Source organism: Leucoraja erinacea, chromosome 32 (assembly GCF_028641065.1).
Source record: "Leucoraja erinacea ecotype New England chromosome 32, Leri_hhj_1, whole genome shotgun sequence".
Taxonomy (NCBI): domain Eukaryota; kingdom Metazoa; phylum Chordata; class Chondrichthyes; order Rajiformes; family Rajidae; genus Leucoraja; species Leucoraja erinaceus.
The window spans coordinates 1,871,341-1,898,639 of record NC_073408.1 but is presented as its reverse complement, the minus strand read 5'-3'; the positions used below and the strand labels follow the sequence as shown (position 1 = coordinate 1,898,639).

At 39.7% G+C, this 27,299-nt stretch overlaps 1 protein-coding gene across 2 annotated transcripts in view; it reads right to left on the bottom strand.

Moving 5' to 3' along the window:
* sorl1 (sortilin-related receptor, L(DLR class) A repeats containing) overlaps positions 1-27,299 on the bottom strand; it is a 107,315-nt gene that overhangs the window by 78,219 nt on the left and 1,797 nt on the right. For both annotated transcript variants that reach the window (XM_055660564.1, XM_055660565.1), the window contains exons 2-4: positions 4,699-4,815; positions 2,471-2,596; positions 256-417 (exon numbers count right to left, since the gene is read on the bottom strand). In XM_055660564.1, the coding sequence (XP_055516539.1) occupies positions 256-417; positions 2,471-2,596; positions 4,699-4,815 (405 nt within the window). The remainder of the gene's footprint in view (positions 1-255; positions 418-2,470; positions 2,597-4,698; positions 4,816-27,299) is intronic.

Sequence of the window (27,299 nt, the reverse complement as noted above, 5' to 3'; positions counted from 1 at the left end):
ATTCCTTTTGTATTGACATAGTATGCACACATTTGTACATGGAAGTCAGACTACTTTCTTATGCCAAACATGCTTTATACACTATGCCCTTAAATATTTCAATAAAAGATAAATTTCTACTTAATAAACTATTGTTTTTTTGTTTCATGTCTTAGTAGCTTGAAATAGCACTTCTATTTAGATTTTCACCAAGCAGCACCATTGCCCATTCACTTTCTGCATTAGCAAACACCGGAGACAAATAACGAACCATACCTGCTTGTTTGGATGAGAGCTGTCATAACCAAGCACGAGGTTGGGGTTGGTGCTGTGTAGGAGAAGATCTGTTGGGCTGAATGGGATAGGGAAGTTCTGGATGTCACTGCAGAAGTTTAAAGTGGTCCATAAGTAGTGATTTCTGGTGTCTGTAAAAATATACTGAGACAAACAAGAAAAATAGACATGTAGTTTAAATTTGCCTGCATAACAAACAAGAATACCTACTGCTACTGAATTACTACTATTGCCACTAATCAGTACTAAGAATCTCTTACCCTCTTCACCATCACAATAGGTTAATTAGCCATCAATACTTTGTGATCAAACTTTAAAAGTAACACGATTCTGTATTTAAAAATTATAATTGGTAGGATAAATTATGCAAAGATCTTGAACAATAAATCCAAAACCATCAGCATCTATCCTGTTTAAATTGGTGCTTTTGTTTTCAAAGTAGATTAGATTAAATAAAATCTGCAGCATCCAAATTATTAAGCAGAATAAATATCAACCCAAAATTAATCATATTTGAAAGATGTGCTGCCAATAACAATGTTTTATGCAAGTAGTCAGGTCAGTTTCACTAAAAAGAATTCCCGCAACACTTCCTCACATTGCACACGTCACTATTTAACTTATGATTTATTCACACAGGCTACAATAACCATAATTTATTTTGTGAGGTGAGAATTATTTTTTTAGTGAGAGGCTTTCCAGAAGTCACAAGAGCAATGCACTACTTTGTGAAAAAACCTGACAAAAAGCCCAATGAAAAAACATATCCTGAAGATATGTTAAACATATCCTAAAATGCAATCCTAAATTACGAATATGAGAATGTACAGAAACGTTGAAACAAATATAATTTCAGCAACTAGCTTCAAAGGCAAAGGTTTAATAGTTTCCCCATTGGAGGCAAGATGCAGTTCAGCAGCAAAAGGTTGAGAAAATGCGTGGCATGATAACACTACCAAGCTCTACATCAGTTTGCACTAGGTTTGTGTTGCTGAGAGACTTAATGGTTAGGACCACATTGTGCATCACTCACAAAAATAATCATCAATTTCTGAGGACAGTCAAATTTGGGTGAAAGAAAGATTCTTCCATGAATTCTCTCTACAATATCTTTTGATTCTATCAGCTAAATCCACAAAGGATAGGTTTCCTATATTTTATCTTGACTTTATTATGTCCTTTATTACAGATTTGTCGACAAAGAACATGATATTTGTTGCATTGCAGTTGTGTGGCTGAAAATATCTTCAAAATGTTCCTTCCAGCATGTGCTAATTGCCCTTGCAGGATTTAAAAATGCAACCTTCTGTCTCCAAGGACCAAGGTAGCTAATAGTGTGGAAGCTGCAGCAAGATATACGACCTATTTTCCTCGTCAAAAGCCAGAGAAATGCTGCAGGAAAATAACTGGTGGTTCTCAGTCACTTTATTGTTTAAAACTAGTGCATCTTTGAATATCTAAAATTACCCATTTTATTTAGAATCTATTATTTGTGAATGTACCTCAAACTTGTTTTTGATGTCCACATCTATTGCTTATAACAACCTTCCATTACCATGGAGCATTTCATGGAAGTCCGAGCTTTTGTACCTACCCCAGTCGAGGCATGCAATCCTTGTGCCCCTGCTGCCATAGAACAGGAATAAAAACAAATGCTTTCTTCCTTCTCCAGCCCTGACCATGTTTCTCCATTGATTTACAGCAGATGGACACCTTTATAAACGGTTATTATTTTTTGCCAATCCTCAGCTAGACTCAAGGTGTTGGTGGTCACAATCACCTTCCTGAGCTATTGGGACTTTTATGAAGATACATCCATTGTGCTCTTGGATAGCAATTTCCAGTAGATAAAATTAGCAAAGATGAGGAAAGTGCATCAAGGCAACTATTCTTCTTTTAATGCCATCATCTAAAGTTTTACATTGTTCATTGAAATCAGTGGATTAAAAATCTTGAAACCTAAGCATCTGCACCGACATAAATAAACAGAGTACCAATAACTACAATCTTTGCATAAAGAGGTGTTTGTTAAGAGAACAGCTGATAGTGGCTTTCATCAGTGTTGCTCTGGGAACCCCAATAAAGAGACAAATTAGTTCATAATGAGGCAATTTAAAACTAACTCGCTGTGAAATGAAGATAATGCAAAAAAGTTAACAGACAAACATTTGCTAATAATCCACAGAATGCTCCTTACCCTTCTATTATCTATTGGGCTGTGGTAAAATTGAACAACATATTTATGTTTTTTTGTTTCATCTTCCAGTTTGAACTTCTTATCAATTCTCTCAAAGGAGTTTCCATAATTATATGAAATGTAAACCTAGGGGAGACAAGAAGGGGGAGGAATAAGAAAAAAAAACACACATTACACAGAGTTAACAGTTCAGAACCACATCAATGGACCCGTTTGGTGTACTTCAGTATGTGTACTCCGCAGGAATCTTCTCGTGGCAAAATCTTATTTTTTTTTCTCCAATATGCTTCTCTAGCTTCACCTTAAAAACACGTGTTATTCGCCTTAATGAGGTGTTGAACTAACCACCTTAAATGGCCCAATATATTTACTGATTTATTCCCATGCTATTTCTGCTTTGGAAACGGACATGGCAACCATTTGGGGAAGCCTGTGAAAGTGAAATGATCAGACTCAGGTAGTCAGGTGCATTAGTACAATTGAAAATTTGACAAAGAGAAGAAATCATTTAAAATGTAGCTACAATTGCAAGAGATATTAAGCAGCAAGTCCTACCTTAAGATATGGCAGAGGATAAGAACATTTAAAAAGTGAACAATTTAACAAAATAGGTATTTACATTTAAAACCACACAACGACAATATGGTTGTGGCTGTAAATGACCGTGCAAATTCAGTGGTATACCAATTTATTTCCCTTTGAACATTCCCTTCTCAGTGTCCACGCCTTCCCCCCCCCACTCTTTTCCTTGATGACCACACACTTCACTTCCCATGATGACCACACTTCACTATCCGCCATCATCTAATCATACTTAACCTAAAAATGTCACAAATGTTTGCATTGAAATACTATCAGAGATATTTACTCCTCATTCCATCTATGCTGCTTGACTTGCTAAGTAGTTCCAACTTCCTTCGTTTTTGTGTTTTTATTTCCCGTTATTTTCTCTGCTTAAGTAGGGCACTTTAATAATGTATACAGATCTAAGTTTATTTGAGCCATCTAATATCCTTGTGTTTCCACTATTTAAAAAGCATCTTGCTCTTTGAGGCTCAAAATGAATGATCTTTCCAATTCGAAATACGTGTCCTGCAGTTGTTCATTCATTTAATCTCTTTAGCAGAAATATATCTTTTTTAAAGATTGTCTCTGCAGTTTACAAAAAGATCTATTCTCATGCCATCCTCCAGTTTGGATAACTGGCTTCCCCACCACCAAGAATAGGTACATGGATCAGAAAGGTTTAGATGGATATACACTAGGATCAAACGCAGTAAAATGGGACTGGCTTCAAATGGTATCTTGGTCAACATAGATGTGTTTAGCCAACTGCTACGTTTCCATGCTGTATTATTCCATGACTCACATGATCAATGAAAATGTGAAAGTGAGGAAAAACCTCTTCACCAAACAGTGAGTTGTGAATCTGTGGAATTCTCTGCCACAGAAGGCAGTGGAGGCCAATTCACTGGATTGTTTCAAGAGAGATTTAGCTCTTAAGGCTAAAGAAATCAAGGGATATGGGGAAAAAGCAGGAACGGGGTACTGATTTTAGATGATCAGCCATGATCATATTGAATGGCTGTGCTGGCTCGAAGGGCCAAATGGCCTACTTCTACACCTATTTTTTCTATGTTCTATGTTTCTATGTTAAACAGCAATTATCTCAACATATCCTTGTAAAATGCCACAAGTCAAAGTACCTACCCTTTCTTTCCCAGTCTCCAGGCACTGAAGACATTTTCCAACTGAATTAAAAAGGCTACAATTTGACAAACCTCAACACCAATCAATGCTGCCTTATGAGAGAGAATTGACATCTTAAACACAATCAAGGTTTTAGTTATCACCTGATTTCCCCCTTTGTTGCTTACTATCAAATGTTATTAATTCACAGAAAAATGTCACATGCCATTTAAGGTAGAGTGTGGATTGGTGCTGGGAAAAAGAGGGGTGTAGTTTTACTTGAACCAAGTATTTATGGTTATACGGTTAAATTATTCATGTTGTTTAATTAAACACAGTATTTTATTTTTAATCCTTAATTATTTAAATTACCAGAGCAGATAAATCATAGGTTTCAGGCAAATTCAAACTTTTTTTTTATTTATTTATTTTTTTTTTTATGATGTGACATGAATATTTTGGGAAGAAAATGAAATTATATAGCAGTATGACACATCACTATTTTATTTCAGTATTTACTTTTTAAATGTTCAACTTACCGAACTGGTGAGAAGCCCATCCAGGAATGGATTATCACGGGCAAGTGCTACGATCACCCTGCTTTTCTCTCCAGCCCAATGAACAACCAATTGACCGTGCGAATCATTGAGGTTCACCTGCAGTTAAAAAAAAAACATGCAGTAGAATTAGTACCGATCAATCATTCACGGTTGAAAACAATTCCAGCACGACACCATTAAAAATAGATTCAGCAAAATCTAGAAGATACACAATAGTCCAGAAAAGAACAAATCTACATGGCATTAAATACAAAGCCCTGGAGTAACTCAGCGGGTCAGGCAGCATCTGTGGAGGATATAATGTTGCTGGTCGGGATCCTTCTTCATATCTATTTGGGCCTACTTGTCTACATTATTTATGCATCATATTGTGTTCTTCCCACTGTATATCTAACCTCATTAATGCCTCTAATGCTTTCACTCTCAAGTGTCTATCCAGCTTCACCTCAAGATTTGTCACCTCAACTATCCCTTGCAGCAATGAGCTTCAAATTCCAATTAATTTCGAAGTAAGTCTCAGAATGTCAACCTTGATTTATTTGTGGCCATTTTCCTTTAAATACCAGTCTTTGATTTTACTTTCAAATGACGACTAATCAAACTTTGTCCCTATAGCCAAGGCGTCAGATCATCCCTCAGTCCTATCTTTTCCAGAGAACATATTCTCCTGCCTGTTCATACTTTCTTTCTTAATTCTGGTAACATTCTTGTGGCTCACTTTTTTCTCCACATATATCTTTTTTAATTAAGGAGACCTTCTCTACACAGTATATCAAGCATGGTCTAATTTATTCGACACAACTCTTATTTCTTTGCTTTGCAGTTTTCTCAAACGACTTATTCGCAAATAACATGACCTTAATCTTCTCCAAAATGCATTCTTCCCTGCAAAATGCACTTTGATGCAAACAATGCATTTAAGATAGTAGAATATTACACAGATGTTCTGCAGAAAAGCAAATCATAGTCATAATTTATTAGCCATGTATGTTTTGCAACATACGAGGAATTTGGCTTGCCATATAGTCATACCAAAAAAGCAACAAGACACACAACTACATAACAAATTGACATAAACATTGACCACAGTGGCTCCTCCACATTCCCCAATGTGATGGAAGGCAATAAAGTCTTATCTTCTTTCCCCCTTTTCCCCCCGCGATCGGTGGAGTCGAACCATCCGCAGTCGGGACAATTGAAGCTGCAGGAGCCAGAGATCAAAGCTCCCGACAGTTACTATTTTTATAAAATGTTTTTTTCCGGGTGTGGGAGTGTCACTGCCTGTAGCAATTCCCATCACATTTAAGTATCCACTCTACAAACAGATACAAAAAAAAGATCTTCCCATTCACCAATTTTAACCCTTCAGCAAAAAGGGGTAATAATTCAAGGATGTGCAGCTAATTTGAACATCTGCAATAGGAACTGTTTGGAAAAGATGTTCTGTACTCAAAATAAGACTCTTCTAATGGCCCCTGTTATTGGCATGATTTTTTTTTGGCAATTGTTGCCAGTAACAAAAACTTTTACGCTTTGTTTTCTGCATCATTTAGGATGAAAAATTCTAAAGATACGAGGTTAACAAAGTATCACCACAGAACTGCAATCAGAACTTTGCACACATTTTTTTCATCATTGCTTCAAGCCATTTGAACAGTCATCAACTGCTGAGACCCCATCACAGGACCAGAAACATACAACCTAGATCAATAAAGGGATCGGCAGAGGGGGGAAGAAATTTTGTTTGTAACCCTATTTATTCGATTATTCCTGTGAGAGAGAGAGTGAAGAGTGTTTTATTGTCAAACGTCTCAGATAGAACAATGACATTCTTACTTGCAGCAGCACAACATGTAAACATAGTACACTGTAAACAATATGATAAACAAGAGAAAAAAGTTCAGTGTGTAGATATACACACACACTCACAAATACACACACACACACACACAAACAAAAACAAAACAATGGTGACATATGAACAAATAGCTTAGTGACATGTGGGCAGAAAAAAAAAAAACATTAATCCAGTGGCAGACCTTTGGACTTTCCAAATCACTGGATGTTGTTCCAACTGCAGTAAACCTGCAATTATACATCACGCTCACTGTTTTCTTGGGGCTAGATAAGCAGATTTTCAAGAGTATAGAATGGCATTTGTACACACTTCCATTTCACTTTGTTTTTTTACACAGTGGGATATGTTTGAGTTGTTTCTTGTGCCTCCTTCTCTGCCAACATTCTCTGCTTTTTTGATCTTATTAGGACACTGCATTATTTGTGCACCAACTACAATCTCAACAACTTCTGGTTTCTCATCTTCCTCAAACCATTCTTCCACTGCTTCTGCAAATGTGCTCCCATATTTCTCAGTAAAAGCCCATTGGGTCATATTCACAATGTCCCCGAGATCATTTTGTCCAACGTTGAGTTCAATCCCTCAAAACCTTCTTTGTCTGAAGAACATTCCCAAGTTTCACATTGGGCAATATTTTCCTCCATGATCTACACAGGATTATTATATTCTTCATTATGCTAAAAGTAGTATCACAAATACAGTATCTACAAGAATAACTGAAGCTCAAAAAAAACCTGGGTGTACACAGTAATCAGAATTGAGCTGGTTGTGAATAAATTATTCATTGCAAGCACTTTGAACCATGCCATGCAGTGAAATTATCAGGCAGCTATTCAGCAGGCATATTCCCAGAAACAAGTTCTCAAGCAGGATGTTATGTCCTCTAATTATGTTCAAGAAGGAACTGCAGAGGCTGGAAAATCGAAGGTAGACAAAAATACTGGAGAAACTCAGCGGGTGCGGCAGCATCTATGGAGCGAAGGAAATAGGCAACGTTTCGGGCCGAAACCCTGAAGGAAATAGGCAACTTTTCGGGCCGAAACCCTGAAGGAAATAGGCAACGTTTCGGGTCGAAACCCTTCTTCAGAATTCTTCTAACGGATTGTTTGTTGCTCCAGATTCCAGTATCGACCGTCTCTTGTGTCGCATCATAACATGCCTTGTCCATACTGTAAACATATTGTAAACTTAGTCAGCTGCCAGTTTATGCTTCCAAATTAAAAGCTCAAAAGTATCATCCAATTCCTCAGCAGCTGTGTGAATCTCCAAATTGATATAGCCAGCCAATGAAAGAAACGATTATCATTAAAGTTACACAACTAATCATAAAAAAAAAAAATACCTGCATTACATGATTAATATTTTTTTCTGCAAGATCTCAAGTTTTCACTATATACTTGTTGACTGTATCAAACACTTGCAAATTAGTATGCCGATCCAGCTGTTTGGCTCATCTATGAACACTCGACTGTAAAACACACGTTCCAATCACTAAGCAAAAAGTTGCATGACATCAAACACCTTTAGAGCTGGAGTGAACAAAACATTTTTCAGGAAGATCGAAATACCGCAAATGCAAACAGCAAGCTTCCTAGTTGTTCCTTAACAATGCAATGTGCCCAAGACCACAAGAATTGGGCGCAAAAGAGTTGTAGGTATGGTCCAGTCCATCACACAGACCAGACTTCCCAATATTGACTCGGTCTACACTTCATGCAGCCTCGGAGAAGCAGCCAAGGTAATCAAAGCTCTGTCCGCCAGACCCAGTTACCAGACCCCTGGTTCAATCACATTGATCTACATGTTGTTGCTTCCCTTGACAGCATTCCATACTGTCCACACCCTCACATATATTTTTTGGTCATCTGCAAATTTTCTAAACCAACCCATTAAATTAATGCATACGTATACCACAAACCCCAGAGGTCACAGCACTGATGGAACACCAAAGGTCATAGACCTTCACCCGGAATAACACTTTTCCACCACCACTGCCTTCCAAAATTAAGAGAGTTTGGAATCTAAATACCAAGTCACCTTGGATCCCATGCATATCAATCTTCTGAATCTCCGTGACAAATGCTTAACTAAAGTCCATGCAGGCAACATTAAACTACCGTGCCCTCATTAATCACCTTCATCACCTCCTCAAAAACACTCAATTAAGTTTGAAAAATATGACCTGCCCTTGCACCCAATTAGCTAATTTTCTTCAAAAAAATGAGTAACCCCTACCCGTAAGAATCCTCCCCAATTGCTTCCCTGCCGTTTAGGTGAGGCACACGGGTCTATCATTTTCTGGATTATGCCTCTTTCCCTTCCTAAGCAGAGGAACAACCATGGCTACTGTTAGCAAGAGAATGGTACACTGCTCCACCCCACCTCGCTTGGGGTAACTGATTTAAATGCTAGTACTTATCTGTAATTTCACACTGAAAGTTGAGCTGCACAGCAGAGATCACTAATATGCAAAAGTTCACTCACCAGGCAAGTTACATCTGGGAGACACAAAATGCTGGAGTAACCCAGCAGGTCAGACAACATCTCTGGAGAGAAAAAAAAGTGATGTTTTGAGTCAAAACCCAAAACGTCACCTATTCCTTTTCTCCAGAGATGCTGTCTGACCCATTGAATTACTTCAGCATAGTGGTGTCTACCTACGGTTTAAACCAGCATCTGTAGTTCCTTCCTACACGAGTAAACTCGGCTAGTGGTTTCAGGAGCAGGAATCTTCCAGCCTTTGCATGGGTGGAAACTCCAACAATGTTTAGTCTTAAGGTGAAATTTAGCTGCAAAGCTAAACTGCCGAATAGCTGCAGGCTGACTAAGACCCCTGGAAGGAATTGTATCAATGGCTCAGTTTAGGGCTCTGGACGAGGAAAAATGTTTGATGAAAAATGTTTGGGGAAGGAGTGAGCAAGTTGTACGCGAGGGAGAGGGGTGGTGCAAAACAAGGGAGTGATGTTACAGCTGCAGCTATATCTTACAAAATCTGTTTGTTATTTTTTTAAGTATATGATGCGCTTGAAATAGCTTCTTGTATCTAACACTTCTGCTGAAAGATAGTTATTCAACCAAAATGAGCTGAACTCTACTTACTGATCTGGAATACAGGTATGTACAACTGATAAGCTGATGACGAAGACAAAAGACACCACAGATACTGGAACCTGAACTTAAAAAAAAATAATAAAACTGTTGGGAAACTCAGCTGTTGACAACTTTGAATAAAGTGATGTAAAGCAGGAACCAATTTGTGCCCCACCTCTCTCCAAACTGACTGCTAATTCTAATAGTCATAACTTGAAGGGAGGGTGCATCAAACTATCAATTACAAAAGGTAAAAATATAAAATATAATATTATTTGCTGACAGAATGCATCATTTTGTCCTAGTCATCTTATTGCTACTTTCATTTCACTGCACATCTCGTATGTGTGTGTGACGAATAAACTTGACTTGACTAGTCTCGGTAGTAATGCTCCACGGTGGTTCAACTCTGAAGATCTAGGAGCACTGTATTTAAAACGTGATAACATACTGTAAATTTACAAGGCAGTACTTTATCAGATTTTGGTAACTGAAAAGTACAAATATGCAAATTTATTTTACAACATAATTAGATGTTTTTCAGTTTACGAGGCCTCAGTCAATTTAATTAGACTGCTATCATGTTGAAGACCAACTTATATTCCATTTAATAAAGGGAAATCAAGTGTCACGCCTTGCCTGGAGATATAAAACTATTTTTGGTACTTGTGGCATCTTGACATCTGCAGCATGTTGGTCACATAAACTCGACACCCCACTCCCAATCTCATGGCACAAGATTCACTGGAGGGCATGGCTGTTAAACTCCACTGAGAAGTTCAGTAGGCTCTCCACGATTGTGTCATAGACCATACATTGCGGCTGTTATACAGGTTGGAATCCTGCAAGCTGAATGTTTCAGACCACTATTGTACCCATCAATATAACCATGGACAAGTGCACAAGTGACAGCTAGTTATTTTTTTTCCCCTCATGGTTGTTCTCACCCTATCTGCCCACAACCTGTCTGGCATCTGTATTGTGCAGGACTTAAACAGTTGAAATCTATTTCTCTGTTAATGACACAAACCACAAACTGAATTGGCCTCTTGAGGAATAGTATTTTCATCCATTTATCTTCGTTAAGTGCAATAGCCTATCTGCAGTGAAATACAATACTCCCAGAGAAACATTTAAGACTAGAAAAGGATATTTGAAGATGGAGTTGCTACAAATCATTTAGTTAGATATTGCCCCAGCACTATTGACATTCCCCAAAACTTTACAAAAACTCAGTGTTGTATTCAGACGTGCAAGGGCTTACTTTCATTTAGTGTGAAGGATTCCAGCGTTTAAAATAAAAAGGATCACTTAGAAACTCCTGCAGTCAAAAAGAACCTTTAACAAAGGGAAGAACAACAATTTTTAGTCTGACAGCTTAGATGGCATGCAGAAAATTTAGAAGTTCAAATGCTTGGTTGGCAGCATTTTCACGGTGTCAGAATAAACTGGGAATCTTCTCGGGAATTTTAAGAAGAAATTTCTAGATTGATGCTCCAACTCACCATCAAGGGACTGCTACACTGTTTTCACATTATGTATTGCACAGAGGTCTTGTTTTCCTTTATAAGAGACAAGGCGCTGTATCACAGCAAAGCAGGAGCGTTTATTCTCACATACAGATGCTCCCCGATTTACGGAACCAAGAACCAGAGGACATAGCCTTAATGTGCAGAAAGTAACTGCAGATGCTAGTCTATACCGAAGATAGACACAAAAAGTGCTGGAGTAACTCAGCAGGTCAGGTAGCATCTCTGTAGAAAACCTATGGGTGACGTTTTGGGTCGGGAGCCTTCTTAGACTGAAAGTAGACTGGAGGGAAATGGACATAAGAAAAGGCCAGAACGAAGCAAGGCTGGCAACTGATGATAGTTGGTGAGGGGTAGTGGGGGAGATGGGGCGGGGGGGGTAAGTGTTTGGTGTTCTGAGTCTGAAGATATTTGGTTGATATCACGGTGTTGAAGGCGGAGTGAGAGTCACCAATGCATGCTCCACAACTAACAGTAAACAATCAGATGCCAGAATGAAGGATCTGCCAACGCCATTATTGATCAACATAAGGCAATAACCTTCCATGCCAAATGTCAAAGCATTCTACCCCAACATTAATATTTAGCTATTCTGTCCACCAAACCCATGCCAGCTCTCTACAAGAATTCAGAGGTTCCCATTCTCTGCCTCGTTACCTGCAACCCTACCAGCTCTTTCTCCCTTAAGCATCTATCCACTCAACCTTGGACAGGCAAAATTAAACCTGGTTTCCCCACCCTTTCAGGCAGCCAATTCCATAGCATCCTACGAGTATTTTATGTGAGGATGTGGCAGTTTGGGGAAAGCTACATGGGAATCATCTAGTTCTTTTCACCAAACTTCAAGTTTGTTTCTTTTGATTGGAGCTTCTGCCAATTGAAATTGAAACAAGACAAAATGCTGGATTAACGGAACTCAGAACCCAGTTTAAAGAAGTGTCTCGACCTGAAATTAGCTTTCATTGCAAAAGGGTTTGAGTATAGGAGCAGGGAGGTTCTACTGCAGTTGTACAGGGTCTTGGTGAGACCACACCTGGAGTATTGCGTACAGTTTTGGTCTCCAAATCTGAGGAAGGACATTATTGCCATAGAGGGAGTGCAGAGACGGTTCACCAGACTGATTCCTGGGAAGTCAGGACTGTCTTATGAAGACAGGATAGACTTGGTTTATACTCTCTAGAATTTAAGAGATTGAGAGGGGATCTTATAGAAACTTACAAAATTCTTAAGGGGTTGGACAGGCTGGATGCAGGAAGATTGTTCCCGATGATAGGGAAGTCCAGGACAAGGGGTCACAGCTTAAGGATAAAGGGGAAATCCTTTAAAACCGAGATGAGAAGAACTTTTTTTTTTTGGACACGCAGAGAGTGGTGAATCTCTGGAAAGTTTCTCTGCCACAGAGGGTAGTTGAGGCCAGTTCATTGGCTATATTTGCACGTTTAAGAGGGATTCAATAAAGTTGCCTTAATTTGATGAGCCCTTGTGGCCAGTAAGGGGAGATCATGCTTCTGGATCCTTTCAAATTCAATAAGAAATCAGGGGGTATGGAGAGAAGGCAGGTACGGGATACTGAGTTGGATGATCAGCCATGATCATATTGAATGGCGGTGCAGGCTCGAAGGGCCGAATGGCCTACTCCTGCACCTAATTTCTATGTTTCTATGTTTCTATGAAACATCACCCATTTCTTCTATCCAGAGGTGCTGCCTGTCCCGCTGAGTTACTCCAGCATTTTGTGTCTATCTTCAGTGTAAAACTGCATCTGCTGTTTCTTCCTCTAAATTTTAAAAGATGCTGCCTGACCTACTGATCACAAGGATATTCTGCTTTTAAGTACAATACATTTCACACATTCCTAGTTGTTCAGTGTATTGGTGGTCCCAAAATCATGTAAGGTGAAACATAAATATCATATCAAGTCACCATATAATGGATAGGATAGGTTTAGAGGACTATGGGTCAAACGCAGGCAAGTAGGACTATGGTAGATGGGACAAGTTGGTCAGTGTAGGCAAGTTGGGCCGAAGGGCCTGTTTCCACACCACATGACTCTATGACTAAGCTAAAATAAATTGCAAGACAACATTTGTACGCAACTGATTCATGAACCAATGAGAATGGAGGCAGAATGAGGAACATGCATGAACTCCCACAAGTTCCTGCAAGTCAAAACCTATTGCACAATTGACTGTAATTTTAGAATTTCCTCATCCAATTTAGCAACAAAGGGAAAACAAATTATCACGTCAAAAAACAATTGTTGAAATAATGATAATTTTTTTTGGACACACCAAATTATTTAGAGAGAGCCGACAAATCTAGTTAAGTTCTATTAGTTTAAGACAAATGTATTCATTTTCTCCTCACTGTGGATGAAATTGCACGTTTAATTTGAAAAGATTCAATAAAGTTGCCTTAATTGAGTGAGCAGCAAAAACCAATTACAGCAAGTTTCAGAACCAAGTAACATGTAATTTAGCTTCTACAACTCCCTCGATTGAGATCATGCTTCTGGATCCTTTCAAATTCAATAAGAAATACATAAGATTTTATGTATTTCACACAGAAGTGAGATTTAGCTCACTGAAAAGAACATATATACATTTGCCTTAATCAAAAAGCACAATTAGATCTGCAGACTCTCTCCAAACTCCTTTAAATTACTATACATTAAAAACACTTGAGCAAATAAAATACTCACAATAAAAAAATAATTAAATCGTTTTTACGCATTCTTTACAATGGGATTTTACAACCATTAATGACATGAATTTTCATCGATCAAAAAAAAAGACACAACTATGCATAGTAAAGACTAAGCCAAAATTACGAAGTAATGCCTGTGGTTCTGGGCAGTCCATTACCAAAATTACATGAAAAGTCATACCAAGCACAAAGCTTAGATTTTGGATGTCAAGTTACTCCTTGGATTTTGAATTGCTGGAACACCCCTCCACCCCCGGGAAGTAGGTCAGCTAAGTTCTTTGTTCACAAAGTTTAATCAAACATACTTTCATGGGATGAAAACAGAAAGATTCTGTGGAAAGGACATCAGTTGAAAACTGATACCATTTTTTTTTTTTAAATGATAAGATAATATTCATAATTAAGAAAACATTGAATAAACACTTTGACAGTGGGAGTTGAAGGAATACAAACAGTTCATCCAAGGAAAAAATAGATATCGAAGCTGGGGAAGATAACACATGATGGAGAATACATATCTTTAGAATTAATCTTGGATTGTAAAAATGAGCTACATTTCTTTTTTCGGTGAAATACGTAAAATTAGAATTGGAGTAGGCAGTTCAGTCCTTCAACTACTCATAAATATTATAATTATCCACTTCAACAACACTTTCCTGCACTAGCCCTTTATTTACAAAATTCACATAAACACCAAAAAATGGTCATCAAATAACCATCAAATGACCAGTCAGTATTTGGTTGGTCCAGCTGATGGAAACATCATCCCGTCATCTGCCCTGTTTATTTCTGAAGAAGTGTTTCAATGAGATGACATCATTCTAAATTATAGGGAACTTGGCTCACTCTGTTTATTGTTTCTTAGTGATGGAGTTAGTCTTGCTACCTTACAATCTGTGCAAACCATTTTACAAACAAACAGAATAGCCATAAACATCACTTTCAAAACCTTAGGATGCAGATCATCAGATCTTGGGACTTCATGGCTTATTGATGTTAGAAGAACCCACAGAACTGTAATGAAGCCAAGAATCAATATCAAGGATCCCAAGGATGAGAGGAATGGGATATTTAACTTCTCTTGTCAGCCAAGGCTGGATTACTTTTCTATGGATATGCTCATAGAACCTATTTTTTTGTAAGGAAAATGCAGTGTAACAAATAGAGGCAGGGCCAATCATTAATACTTGCCATTTCCCTGCAACACCTCAACGACCCTGAATTCCCCAAGTATCCAGAGATCTATTGATCTGGAGTTCAAATTAACTCTATGACCAACTTTGCACAGCCTTGAGAAATTGAATCAATGCTTCAGATACCCGAAGCCCTCCTTCTTACACAATCTCTCCAGCCACTCATTCATGTGCTTCATCCATCCATCCATTCTTCTATTTATTATTATGTGATAAAGCCCAAGATTTGCCTTTCATTTTAACCTATTTCCTAGCTTCATAAAATTTGCCACTTGACCCAATTACGTTTTCTGTCCAAGTTGTTCTAAAAGACAGAGCCACAGCTTTTATTTCTTAACAATCCCGTTGTGGGACACTCTACAGCCTTTTAGAGACACCCTTGACCCTAGCACCAGGAAGGCAACATAGGAATCCCTTATCAGCATTGCCCTCTCACTCTTCTTCCAGTCATTCCGCATAGTTAAACTACAGTGGGGCCCCAATTAAATGGGCCTTTCCCCCCCCCCCCCCCCCCCAAGAGTCTTTTTAAAATAATATTATAGACAGACATATTTCTATTATAGGTTATTGTTATTCATCTTCTGTGTCAGAATTTTCTCTTTCATGAAAAGACAATGCAATTCAGAAGCGGGAAGCAAAAATGAGGAAACAAGGAAAGGCAACAGTCTTATGAAGATCACCACATTTTGTTTTAAATATTTTTAATTACCTCAGATAATCTATAATTCACTTCATGGCACATTAAGTAACCAGCAGCAACCATTTCTGTCAGTGGGCCTACATGAATTCCCACATGACAGTACAACACGAAACAGTGTTGTTCAACACATTAGCTGCATGTTCGGAAATTGAAATTTTCTATTAACAATGAATAAAATTAACGTCTTCATTGTAAATGCACATCACTACTATATATCCACAATTTCTGCACACGTATTTTACCCTTATGTTTGCTGACTAAACAGGAAGACAGAAAGTAGGCAAATACTTTATTTAACATCCATTACATTTGCTTTGTTTCCACTTACTAGTTATCTGATAAAACTGTGCAAAAGGCAAGTGAAAATAACATATGTTCGCACCATGGGACCATTAGCAAGATTGTATGGGGGATCGCTCCAGGCTAGCAGAGGAGAGCCATCTCTACCATTAACAAAACCCATTGGAGTTGCTTGTTGCGACAAAGGTCAAGGAACACCCAACCATGTTCTGCATTGGGATAAAGGAAAATCTTGGGAGTCCTGTGGGAATCAACATTGCGAACAGATCACTCTAATGAAGTCAGAAAGCACCAGTCACAAGCAGCACTAAGATGTGCTATGTCGGTTAAAGGCAGGGCAGAATTCCAACTTTTTGTGAAAGAATGCTTGCAAAGAATAAAGACTAGAATTTAATTAAACGTATACACAAATATGGATATACTTGTATTTTATGCAAGATATTGTCTACTTCATACACTCCATTAACAGTGTAACAGTTACGGTATCTATTTCCATTGAACCATACCACACAACTTGCCACCACCTCAGAACCTTTCATCCAAGAGCAAATCAAATATTAAAATCTCACCATAAGAAAAACTACACGAGTGGCACTGCGGCGCAGCGGGAGAGTTGCTACCTTAGAGTTCCAGAGACCCAGTTTCAATCCTGACCATGGATGCTGTCTGTACAGAGTTTGTTTGTTCTCTGTGTGAGCTACGTGGCTTTTCTCCGGGTGCTCCGGTTTCCTCCCACACTCAAGACGTAAAGGTTTGTATGCCAATTGGCATCGGTAAAATTGTAAATTGATCCTAGTGTGTGTTGGATAGTGTTAGTGTGCAGGGATCGCTGGTCAGCGTGGGCTTGGCGGGCCGAAGGGCCTGTTTCCACGCTGCATCTCAAAACTAAACTTCAAGATTTGAAAGTATAAGGTTGAAATCTATCCTCCCTCACCTGCAAAACACCATCTGCAGATGACACAAGTCATTAGCTCCCAGCAAAATTAAATTAGAACATTTTTCCTTCTGATCAGAAATGCCAATATCCAATACAGATGATGCAGATCACATCAAAGCTAAAAGTAATATGCACTGGTTTTAGAATTGCTATTTATCTTTGCCTTGGCTTTATCTTTGGACGGTCATTATAACATCAAATCACTAATGTCCACCAGGTTTAAATACACTAGTTAGTGGAAATAGCTTTTGAGAATCAATGAATTACTTTATGTTAACACTAGTTTTGAATTAATTTTCTTTGTTGGACAAAAAAAAATGTAAACACCATAACATGATGTAGCAGAAAAAGACAGAATTTAGAAAGATGGCCTGAGCTCAGAGCAAAATCATAAGACTAGAGAAGCTTACAGAAACTGCAATGTCTAAAAATGTTTGTAAATGTAGGAAACTAAAAGAGGTTACAAATACCCCACAGGTAACAGATACACCCATGTGGAGATTATACAGGGCTGGGCTCAGCAGGTTGACAAAAGAATGACGAAAATAGGGTCGGCGAGACGGGGAGGTATTCATTGCCACCGGGAACAAGATGGTTTCAATAGAAATAATAATGGGCAGGCTGCAGGCGGAGTATGAACAAAGCTCAAGTAGAACATTAACGTTGCACATAAAAACAGTAAATGCTGAAAATATTCAGTAGGCAGGCAGAGCTGTGGAGAGAGAAACAGGTCAGGTGTTGCAAGTCAGTGGCCTTTCACCAAATCTGGAAGAATAACATTGACCTGAAACGCTAATTGTATCTCTCAACAAATGTTATTTGATCTTTACAACATTTACCATTCTTATCACAAATTCCAGCAAGCTCCATTTTTACTTTTCACTCAAAACTGAACACCATTGGTATTGCTGAAGAAGAAGTTACAGAGTACGCAAATTTAATTATTTACCCAGCATATCTCCCAGTTTAAGCATCAATACACTCCTCATAAATCACAGCAAGAATGCCAAAGGAAAATCTGCATTATGTACATTCACTAATGTCCTTTGTCAAGAATAAAACATTCAAAACAAGATGGCAAACTTGAAAGAATTGGGGATATTCATTTTATGGACATAACTTAATTTTAGAAAAAGCGAATTTTACTCGTAAAATCGGTGTCATGCTCATAATGTGCAAGGTAATATGGATCACAGGATAAAATAAATAATTCAGCAGGTGAGGCAGCATCTATGGAGCGAAGGAATAGGAATATTTTCTTAAACATACGATTGGCACTTGGTAGATTTTATGCTATTCCACAAAATGCAAATTTAAAAAATCTGGTTTAATGCATGAAAAACTGTTAGTTAATCAAATGCAGGTAGTTCTGCTGATAACTTAGAGCCAAAGGAAGGGTCAGAGGTGGGTGACAACAGCATAGAAGGATTATGATGCTGTGTTTCCTTCAATCATGCCCAGAGGAGCATCTAGGTGAAAAACAAGAGACTCCCTATAGATTCCTGGGAATAAAAATGAAACGGTAACTGTGTGGGCACAGGATGGGAAATCATTACTGGTGATTCTCTGTCTACCACCTGATCAATAAAAAAAATAACATGTGAAGCCATGCAAGTGATATTTCTGGTTACATGAAGGAGATCCCTAGGATTTGTATCTGAAGGCATGGCCACAGTGCTTACTTGCTTTATTTTCACAGATATTGAAAGTTCCTTTGAAATCTTCAGTGAATGAACCACAAAAACAATCTACAGTACCCAGCAAATTAATAGCATGCATCTTAAACATCCCATTGCTTACCCACCTTGGCCAATCAATCACTTAACACAGGAAATATCAGTCATTCAATCTCATCTCCTAATCCTTTCAAATCCATCTGCTCTCTAACACATACACGGGGATGGGGATGGAAATGAAATGCATTGTAGTAATTGTACGTATTGTACTTTCGAAGTAGACAGAAAATTGAATAAATCATTTGGAAAATGTGTCATTTAAATGATTCTGTAAAGCTTTCATATTGCATTCACTAAATTAATCTTATCCAATCTTTGATAAATCTAGCTCACCTCTCTACAATCCCATGTTGCCTCCACATTATTCTTTGTATTGGATATTCCTTCTTTAGAGTTTCCTGTAATATTGCCCAATTCTCTTTGCCATGATTCTGATTAATATAGAGATCACTAATTGCATTTAAATCATAAGAATTTTAATCATCCTCAATATCTTTTATTGTTAATCAAACACCCAGAGTTGTTAAGACTAATGTCCAGCAGCAGGTAATAACAATGTTGCATCATAGGATTCCACCAGAAATTGTTCTGTTCCAGCATCTGCAGACTCTTGTTACGCCATTGTTCTTCCAAGTGTTAATTCTGTTTAATCTTTTAAAAAGATTTCTAATTTGCCTTATCTTGGGATATGGTTAGCTAGGCAAAATTGTTTCATAGAGCAGTACAGCAGAGGAAGAGGCCCTTCAACCCACAATATCTGTGCCAAACAAGATGTGAAACTAATCAATTCTGTCTGCTGATGATCTTTATCACCCCACTTCCTGCATTTCAATGTGCTTTTAAATGCCACTATTGTATCTGCTTCCACCACCACACACATCCAGCAGCATGTTCCAGGCACCCACTACCCTCTGTGTAATAAACCTGATAGCGTTACAAAGCACGGAAACAGGCCCTTCGGCCCAATCTGCCCATATACAAGTGGAACAGGAAGGGGGGAAATGAGTGCCACCCTGGGCACGGGGGGGGGGGGGGGGGGGGGGGGGGGGGGGGGGGGGTGGGAGAGGAGGGGAAGGAAAAAAAGGGGTTGTCCTACCTGTCTACCTGCCTGCATTTGGCCCATATATTGCTCTAAACTTTTACCATCCATATGCTTTTTCGAATGCCTTTTAATTGACCTGCACACCTTCTTTTAAACTTTCCCCATTTGACCTCAAAGCTATGCCCAATCGCTAGTCTTTGGCATTTCTATTGTGGGAGAAAGATTCTGAGAGTGTACCCTATCTATGGCAAACCAAAGTTTTTAATTTGGCTCTCTTGCACGGTATGCTGTTCTTTTATACATTGACATTTACACAGCTTCTGTTGTCATTTATCACCTTTCTAAATTTGGCCCTTTTATAATCTGTAAATATAGCTACATTTTCAACAAGTTCCTGCTCTCATAGACATTGCCTGATGTTGTTGCATACTGCAAGAGGAGACACGGATAAAATGTTAAAACATGAAATAATCTCCCTCTCCTCCACCAGTCAAATGGCAAACTCCATTGATTTCACAAGTAACCCAGGAGATTTTAAAGACCACACAAAACTGAGGTCCACTCAAAAGTCCAGAATTGGCTGGTTTTCAATTCCTGATTTTTATGAGCATTTCATTGCCAAAATTTAAATGGATAATTTGCAGGTTTTCAACACCTGCGGAACAAACACCTTTAACTTGTCAAAAGGAAAAGTTACTTCAAATGCCATATATTGTATTGAAATTATTTAAGCCTTACCATTTGTTGTATTTGTTGCAGGTGTCACTCTCTGGCACCAATAGCATAATTATGACGAATTTAAATACAGACATGGGAGGAAATCAATGTGGCCACGGGGTGAATGTGCACTAGAGGTCAGGATTGAACCAGAGTCACAAGGTCTGTGAATCAGCAGTTTAACTAGCTGCATCACTGTGCTGCCCCATCTTCATCAGACCTATGGTTTGTGCCAATAACACCTACTAAACCTTGATTTCATGAACTTTCTCCATCTCATGATTAGCAAAAGTGTCAAAGCCTCCATAATGCCCTATTCTCCAACTACCATTCCTTAGTCTCCATCAAATCTTGCGATTTTCTCTCCTGTAATTACGTAACATTAAATTTCACTATTCTCAAAAGTACACAAAGAGTACTGTTTAAGAACGAACTGCAGATGCTGGAAAAATTGAAGGTAGACAAAAGTGCTAGAGAAACTCAGTGGGTGAGGCAGCATCTATGGAGCGAAGGAAATAGGCAACGTTTCGGCCCGAAACGTTGCCTATTTCCTTCGCTCCATAGATGCTGCCTCACCCGCTGAGTTTCTCCAGCACTTTTGTCTACCAAAGGGTACTGTGCAAGCAAACTGACATGCAAAATACATATGCAAATCTCTCCTGCAGCTTTCCCTCAAGGAAGCCACAAGTCCATATGTTCCAACAAATTTCAAACCGAGCTGGTGCTATAGTCAACACAAACAGATATCAAATTAGTTTCTGCTGTCTGAACATTCAGTGAAGACTGACAAATTAACATTGTTTATTACGTAGTTAAATAAGCTGGTTTCTTTTCCTTGTCTCTCCCAACTTTAAAACATTTGGCAGAATTCCATCTTCACAAGGTACGAGGTATTCCCTCTCTAATCTCCCAAACACCTGACACTGTATTCCTTCCATGCAAAGCAACTTAGAAAAGTAATTCTAGATTTTAAAAAAAACTATAAATGTAACTTACATTTATCAAGTTTCTTTTTAAAAATAATCTTAGCCCAAATAAAAACCAAGAGGGAAAACAGTGAGGATCAGGCCACAATTCCAAGGTCAAAACCAGCTCCAGCCTAGTTCTCAGGCTGCGTTAAAAATGAAAGAAATGAAACCTTTACAAATAGTGAAAATTTAATCAAACTTTATTCCTCAAATCAGAATTGTTCAACACATGGGCAGCACGGTGGTGCAGTGGTAGAGTCTACCCTGTCTGTGCCCCTCATCTTGCATCACATTGCTCCTTAGCCTCCACGCTCCAAAAATAAAACAATACAAGTTTGTCCAACCTCTCCATACAGATCTCTAGTTCAACAACATAATGGTGAAGCTCTCTGCATCTTTTCCAAGACATCCACATCTTTCCTGTAACACAGCTAACAGAACTGCACACAATATTCCAAATGTTGCTGAACAGCTTTATGCAGTCCAACTTTTGTACTCATTGCTTCAATCGATTAAGGCAAGTATACCATTTGCCTTGTTTACTGCTCCATCCTGTGTTGCCACTTTCAGAGAGCCATGGACTTACTTCCCAAGACTCCACCATTCAATACTCCTCCGAGCCCTGTCATTAAAAGCCCTGTCCCACAGTATGAGTTCATTCCAAGAGTTCTCCCGAGTTTGCCCTGATTCGAACTCGGAGATTTACGGTAATGGCCACTCGTCGGTACTCGGTGGACATTTTTCATCATGTTGAAAAATCTTCACGAGTCTTCCCGTGCTTACCTGCCGTTAGCAAGTCTTCCCGAGTACTTGCCATTAGTGCTAAGAGACGTCCCCAAGCTCCAACGTACCCGCTACATTCATTCTCCGTGCTTACCAAGAGTTTGATTTGTTTTTTAAACTCGGGAGAGCTCTTGGAATGAACTCGTACCGTGGGACAGGGCTGTTACTTCCCTTCATGTGCATCAGTCATTCTCACTGAAGTAATTACACAACATTGCTAATCTAGCAAAATATTCCAATATTTTCATAACTGCAAAATGAACTGGAGGCTAGATTTGGTAATCAGAGTACGTTTCAGCACATTTAAAAAAAAAAAAAATTTTAAACATAGAACAGCACAAGAACAGGCCAGCCCACAATGTCTGTGCTTGCATCACGTATCTACCCGCGCATATCTCATATCCCTCCATTCCCTTATTTACCACTCTACCTACTTGTGTTGCCACTTTCAGGGAGTTGTGGACTTGGATCCCAAGATCCTCTTGCACATCAACGCTGGTAAGAGTCATGCCATTAATTGTACATTTCCCCCATTACATTTGACCTCCCAAAGTGCAACATGTCTGACATGTTTAGATTAAACTCCATCAGTCATTCCTCTGTAACTGATCTATATCCCACTGTATACTTTGACAGCCTTCATCGCAGTCTGTAACCTCAGTAATCTAGGTGTCATCCAAGTATTTAGTTTAGAGATACAGAATGGAAACAGGCCTTTCAGCCCACCAAATCAGGCCGAGCAGCGATACCCATACACTGTAAACTCACTAACCAACCCATCCACGTGTACATGTAAGTCATTTAAACCTCCAGCCTGAATATTGTCCTTCCACCACAACCCTCTGTTTTCTATCAGCAAAACAGTTCCAAACCATACAACCAAGTCACTATTAATCCAGTGCATTTTAATCTTCTGTTTCAGCTTACTACAGGGTAACTTTATCAAATGCCTTACTAAAATCCATATAAACATCCACTGCCCTATCCTCATCAATCACCTCCTCAAAAAACTCAATCAAGTTAGTAAAACACGACCTGCCCTGTACAAAGCCATTCTGACTGTCCCTAATTAACCCATTCTCTTCCACATGGAATTAAATCCTATCTCAAAGAATCCTCTCCAATAGTTTTCCAACCAGTAAGGGTGGCTCACTGACCTATAATTCCCTTCTTAAATAACGGAGCAACAATAACAACTCTCCAGTCCTCCGGGACCTCGTCTGTGACTCGAAGAGGTCGGGAAGTGTGAAAATAATATTTAGGAATCATAGATTAGCTTTTAGAGCTTCAACAAGAAGATTAATACTGATCTCAACCAGTGGAAAGCAAAGATGAATTACATAGCTCAGAGGAACAGAGCAAGAGAGTGTGACCAATGTGACAGAGATTATAGAGCAGGAAATAGAGGGGGAAGATGACATCGCAAACTGTGTAGAATTATTTAAGTGAAGTCCTTTATTTGAATAAAAGTTTTAAACAATAAAAAAAAAATCAAAGGAATGTGCATATTTTGAAATAACATTTGAATGACACAAATGTTCTTTTATCCCGAAATACAACTCATTTTATTAGAACATAAACATCATCATTACACTCTGATCAACCTCATCAAAACATATACAAAGTATTTATTAACATTAGATTTTTGTAAAATAGTAATAGCTATCCAGACACTGAGCTTACTCACAAACATTAACTTCCTGCTGCACTTATTCTGGTTTCAAAATAATAAGGCAATGGGAAATGACTGATACCATATGGTGTTGAATTGAAATGGGTTTTAATATCTCAGAGTTTTTGTTTAATGAATTTAATCGGCCTTAGGGTGTCAAAGGCAAAGCCAGCATTTATTCCCACCATCTAATTGCTCTTGAGCCATCTCCTCAAACCGTGACTATCCTTATGAAAGTACGCCTGTGGTGCTGTTGGAGAGGGAGATTCAGGATTTAGAATCAGCAAAATTATATTTTCATATCAGGATGTGTGACAAGGTGAATCTGCAAGTGGTGATGTTCCAACATGCCCGCTACCCTTCTGTAAGAGGAGGACCTGGGTACTCTTAGAAAAGCCTCGGTGAGTAACTGCAACATGCAAATCTTTCAATACAATACCGTATATTTGTCATTTGAACCTCACATGAAATTCAAACAAAATTTGGTTTCTGCAGTCATACAAGAAAAGAACCAAGACACACACCAACATAATTTACACAAACATCCATCACAGTGAATCTCCCCCTCACTGTGATGGAAGGCAAAGTCTTGTCTCTCCCCCACTCTCCATTCCTCTCCCGAAGTGAAAGTCAAAGCCTCCGGCGGGCGCTAGTAAGTCCGCGGCCATTTAAAGCCGCGCCGGGCGATGTAAGGCCCCGCTCCAGGTCACTCTCAACCCCGCAATTCGAGCGGGAGAAGTTGCCGGTGCCCTGCAAAGCAGTCTCCCACCGGGGACCCGCGAGCTCCCGGTGTCACCATCCACCGGAGTCGGGTCGCAGCAGCGCGCCACCGCAGCTCTCCACGCTCCGAAGCCGGCCAGCTCCACGATGGTAGGTCCGCAGCTCCGCAGGCTCATTGACTTGAGCTGTCGTTCCAGTTGGAGGCCACTCCACGGTGCTAGGCCCCAACGGCAATGGAGACCCGACAGGGAAAAGGTCGGGTCCCCGTACAGGGAAGAGATTTAAAAGTTTCCCCCACCCATCCCCCGCCCCCCGCACATACACAGTCAAAAACCCACCACAAACTATACACTCAACAGGACAAATGTCACATAATCACAAATGGTAAGGAATTAGCATTTGGTGCAGGTGATGGATTAATTCATTGCCCAGGAAATGAACAACCCCATACTTCTGACCTTTTAATGGTAAATCAACCATTGATGAAGCAGTTGAAGATGTTTGGGCCTAAGGCAAGCACAACATTTAATATGTAACATAAGCAATGAAATCAAAGATAGAAAATAAAGAAGGGTAACTGTTTACTCTATATCAGACAGTTGTTGGTCTACAAGCACAATGTCTTTCACTTCAGAAGAGTGCACAATAACCCAATACTATGCTACAAATGTCACTTTTGATCTGAAAATTCTATTATCTATTTATTGCAAATTTAACCATTTTATTTCTAGCAAGTGCAGAACTTCAATTTAGAGATACATTATTGATAACATAACTGCCCCGGTCTTGATCAATTTTAACTATGAGAATTTCTCTTCCAGAGATTTGACAGCTTGGTTTACTTGTACAGAATGGGCCTTAATAGTCCACGCATCTTTTACAGAGGTGTCAAGAAACTGACACAGTACAAAAATAAAATTGTTGCGAAATATAAACAATTCTTTTTATTGCCTTTGCCACCCCTATTCTTCAAAATCACATGTACATTTTTTAAATATATATTCTACTGCAGTCGTTTTTTTAAAAGGAAGTGTTGAAGTTTGATCAACTATGACAGGAAATTTATTGCACTCGTTAAGAGCACCATTGCACTGACAATACTCTAAATTTGCTTCTAAACATTTTTATTGTGCAATCATCAGAACAAAACAGGAGACTACATTAGCAAACAGGATTTTGAAGCACAAGTGTTTTGACAAAGGGTCTCTGAGCTGACATGTTAACTGTTTTTCCTTCCACATATGCTGCCTGACTTGCTGATTATTTTCTAAACATTTCCATCATCCAATTTTTATTTTGATGATAATCATTGGACACGGCTTTACTCAACTGCTTCATTTGAGCGCATGTCCAATCGTAGATTCGCATAAAGTACAAAAATAGCTTATTTGGCCCAACTGATCATTGTGCCATAAACAAATGAGACTGCTGAAGATTTGTGCTCAAGATACAGGCATCTGCAGTCTCTTGTGCCTTCTCTGTCATAAACAATGTTTTGTTATCATGCTTTTATTTAGATCTGATAAAGCGCATCAACAGAGATCACAACCCTCCAGGGTTAAAATTATATCCTGATTACTTGTAGAAATATATCAATGTGGCTTTTAAAACAACACCTGCAGCAGACCTTTATGCTATCAGACATTTCTCATTGCCTTAGATTTTGCTCATGGAACAACATATTTAATTTGCAATCTGGATTTATTTCCAATGTTCTCCTGGGAGGGGGCTGTTTGTTCTGTATTAGAGAGAGCAGATTTGAAGAGGTTGCTAACAACAAATAAAAAAAGGCTGCAGCATGAGGTGTGATGATGAAAGGAGGCAATAATCTGTATTATGATCAGGTCAAACAAGAGAGCCCGCAGCAGCCGTCTGTAGTCACTCAGTAACTTCCGCGTGCAATTGGAGTTCATTTATTTACACAAACATAAATTTGCAGCAATTTTTTTTTACAGCAGTGTGGGTTATTAAGCGATGTGAAGTGGCCAGAGGGGGGGTGGAGGTGTGGGGGTGCGGGTGTAGGGGGGGAGAAGGGTGACTGTACCAGTGAATGTACCTGGTCCCGTCAGGTCCACAAGATGGGGGGTGTGGGGTGGTGTGGGGGGGGGGGGGGGGGGGGGGGGGGGGGGGGGGGGGGGGGGGGGGGGGGGGGGGAGGGGGGGGGGGGGGGGGGGTAGGTTGACCAGTGACTGTACCTGTCCCGTCAGGTCCACAAGATGGTGGGGGGTGTGGGGGTGTGGGGGGGGGGGGGGGGGGTGGGGGTGTGGGGGGGGGTGGGGGGGGTGGGGGGGGGGGGGAGGGGGGGAGGGGTGGGGGGGGGGGAGGGGTGGGTAGGTTGACCAATGACTGTACCCGTCCCGTCAGGTCCACAAGCACAAGGGTGCGGGGGTGGTGTGGGGGTGTGGGGGGGTGGGGGGGGGGGGTAGGTTGACCAGTGACTGTACCTGTCCCATCAGGTCCACAAGCACAAGATGCGGGGTGTGGGGGGGGGGAGAGGGGTGTGGGGGGGTGTGGGGTGTGACTGTGGTGTGGGGGGGGGTCTGGGGGTGCAAAGGTGGTGTGGGGGTGTGTGGGGGGGGGTGGGGGGGTAGGTGTGAGGTGGTGACTGGTACCTGTGGGGGGTGTGGGG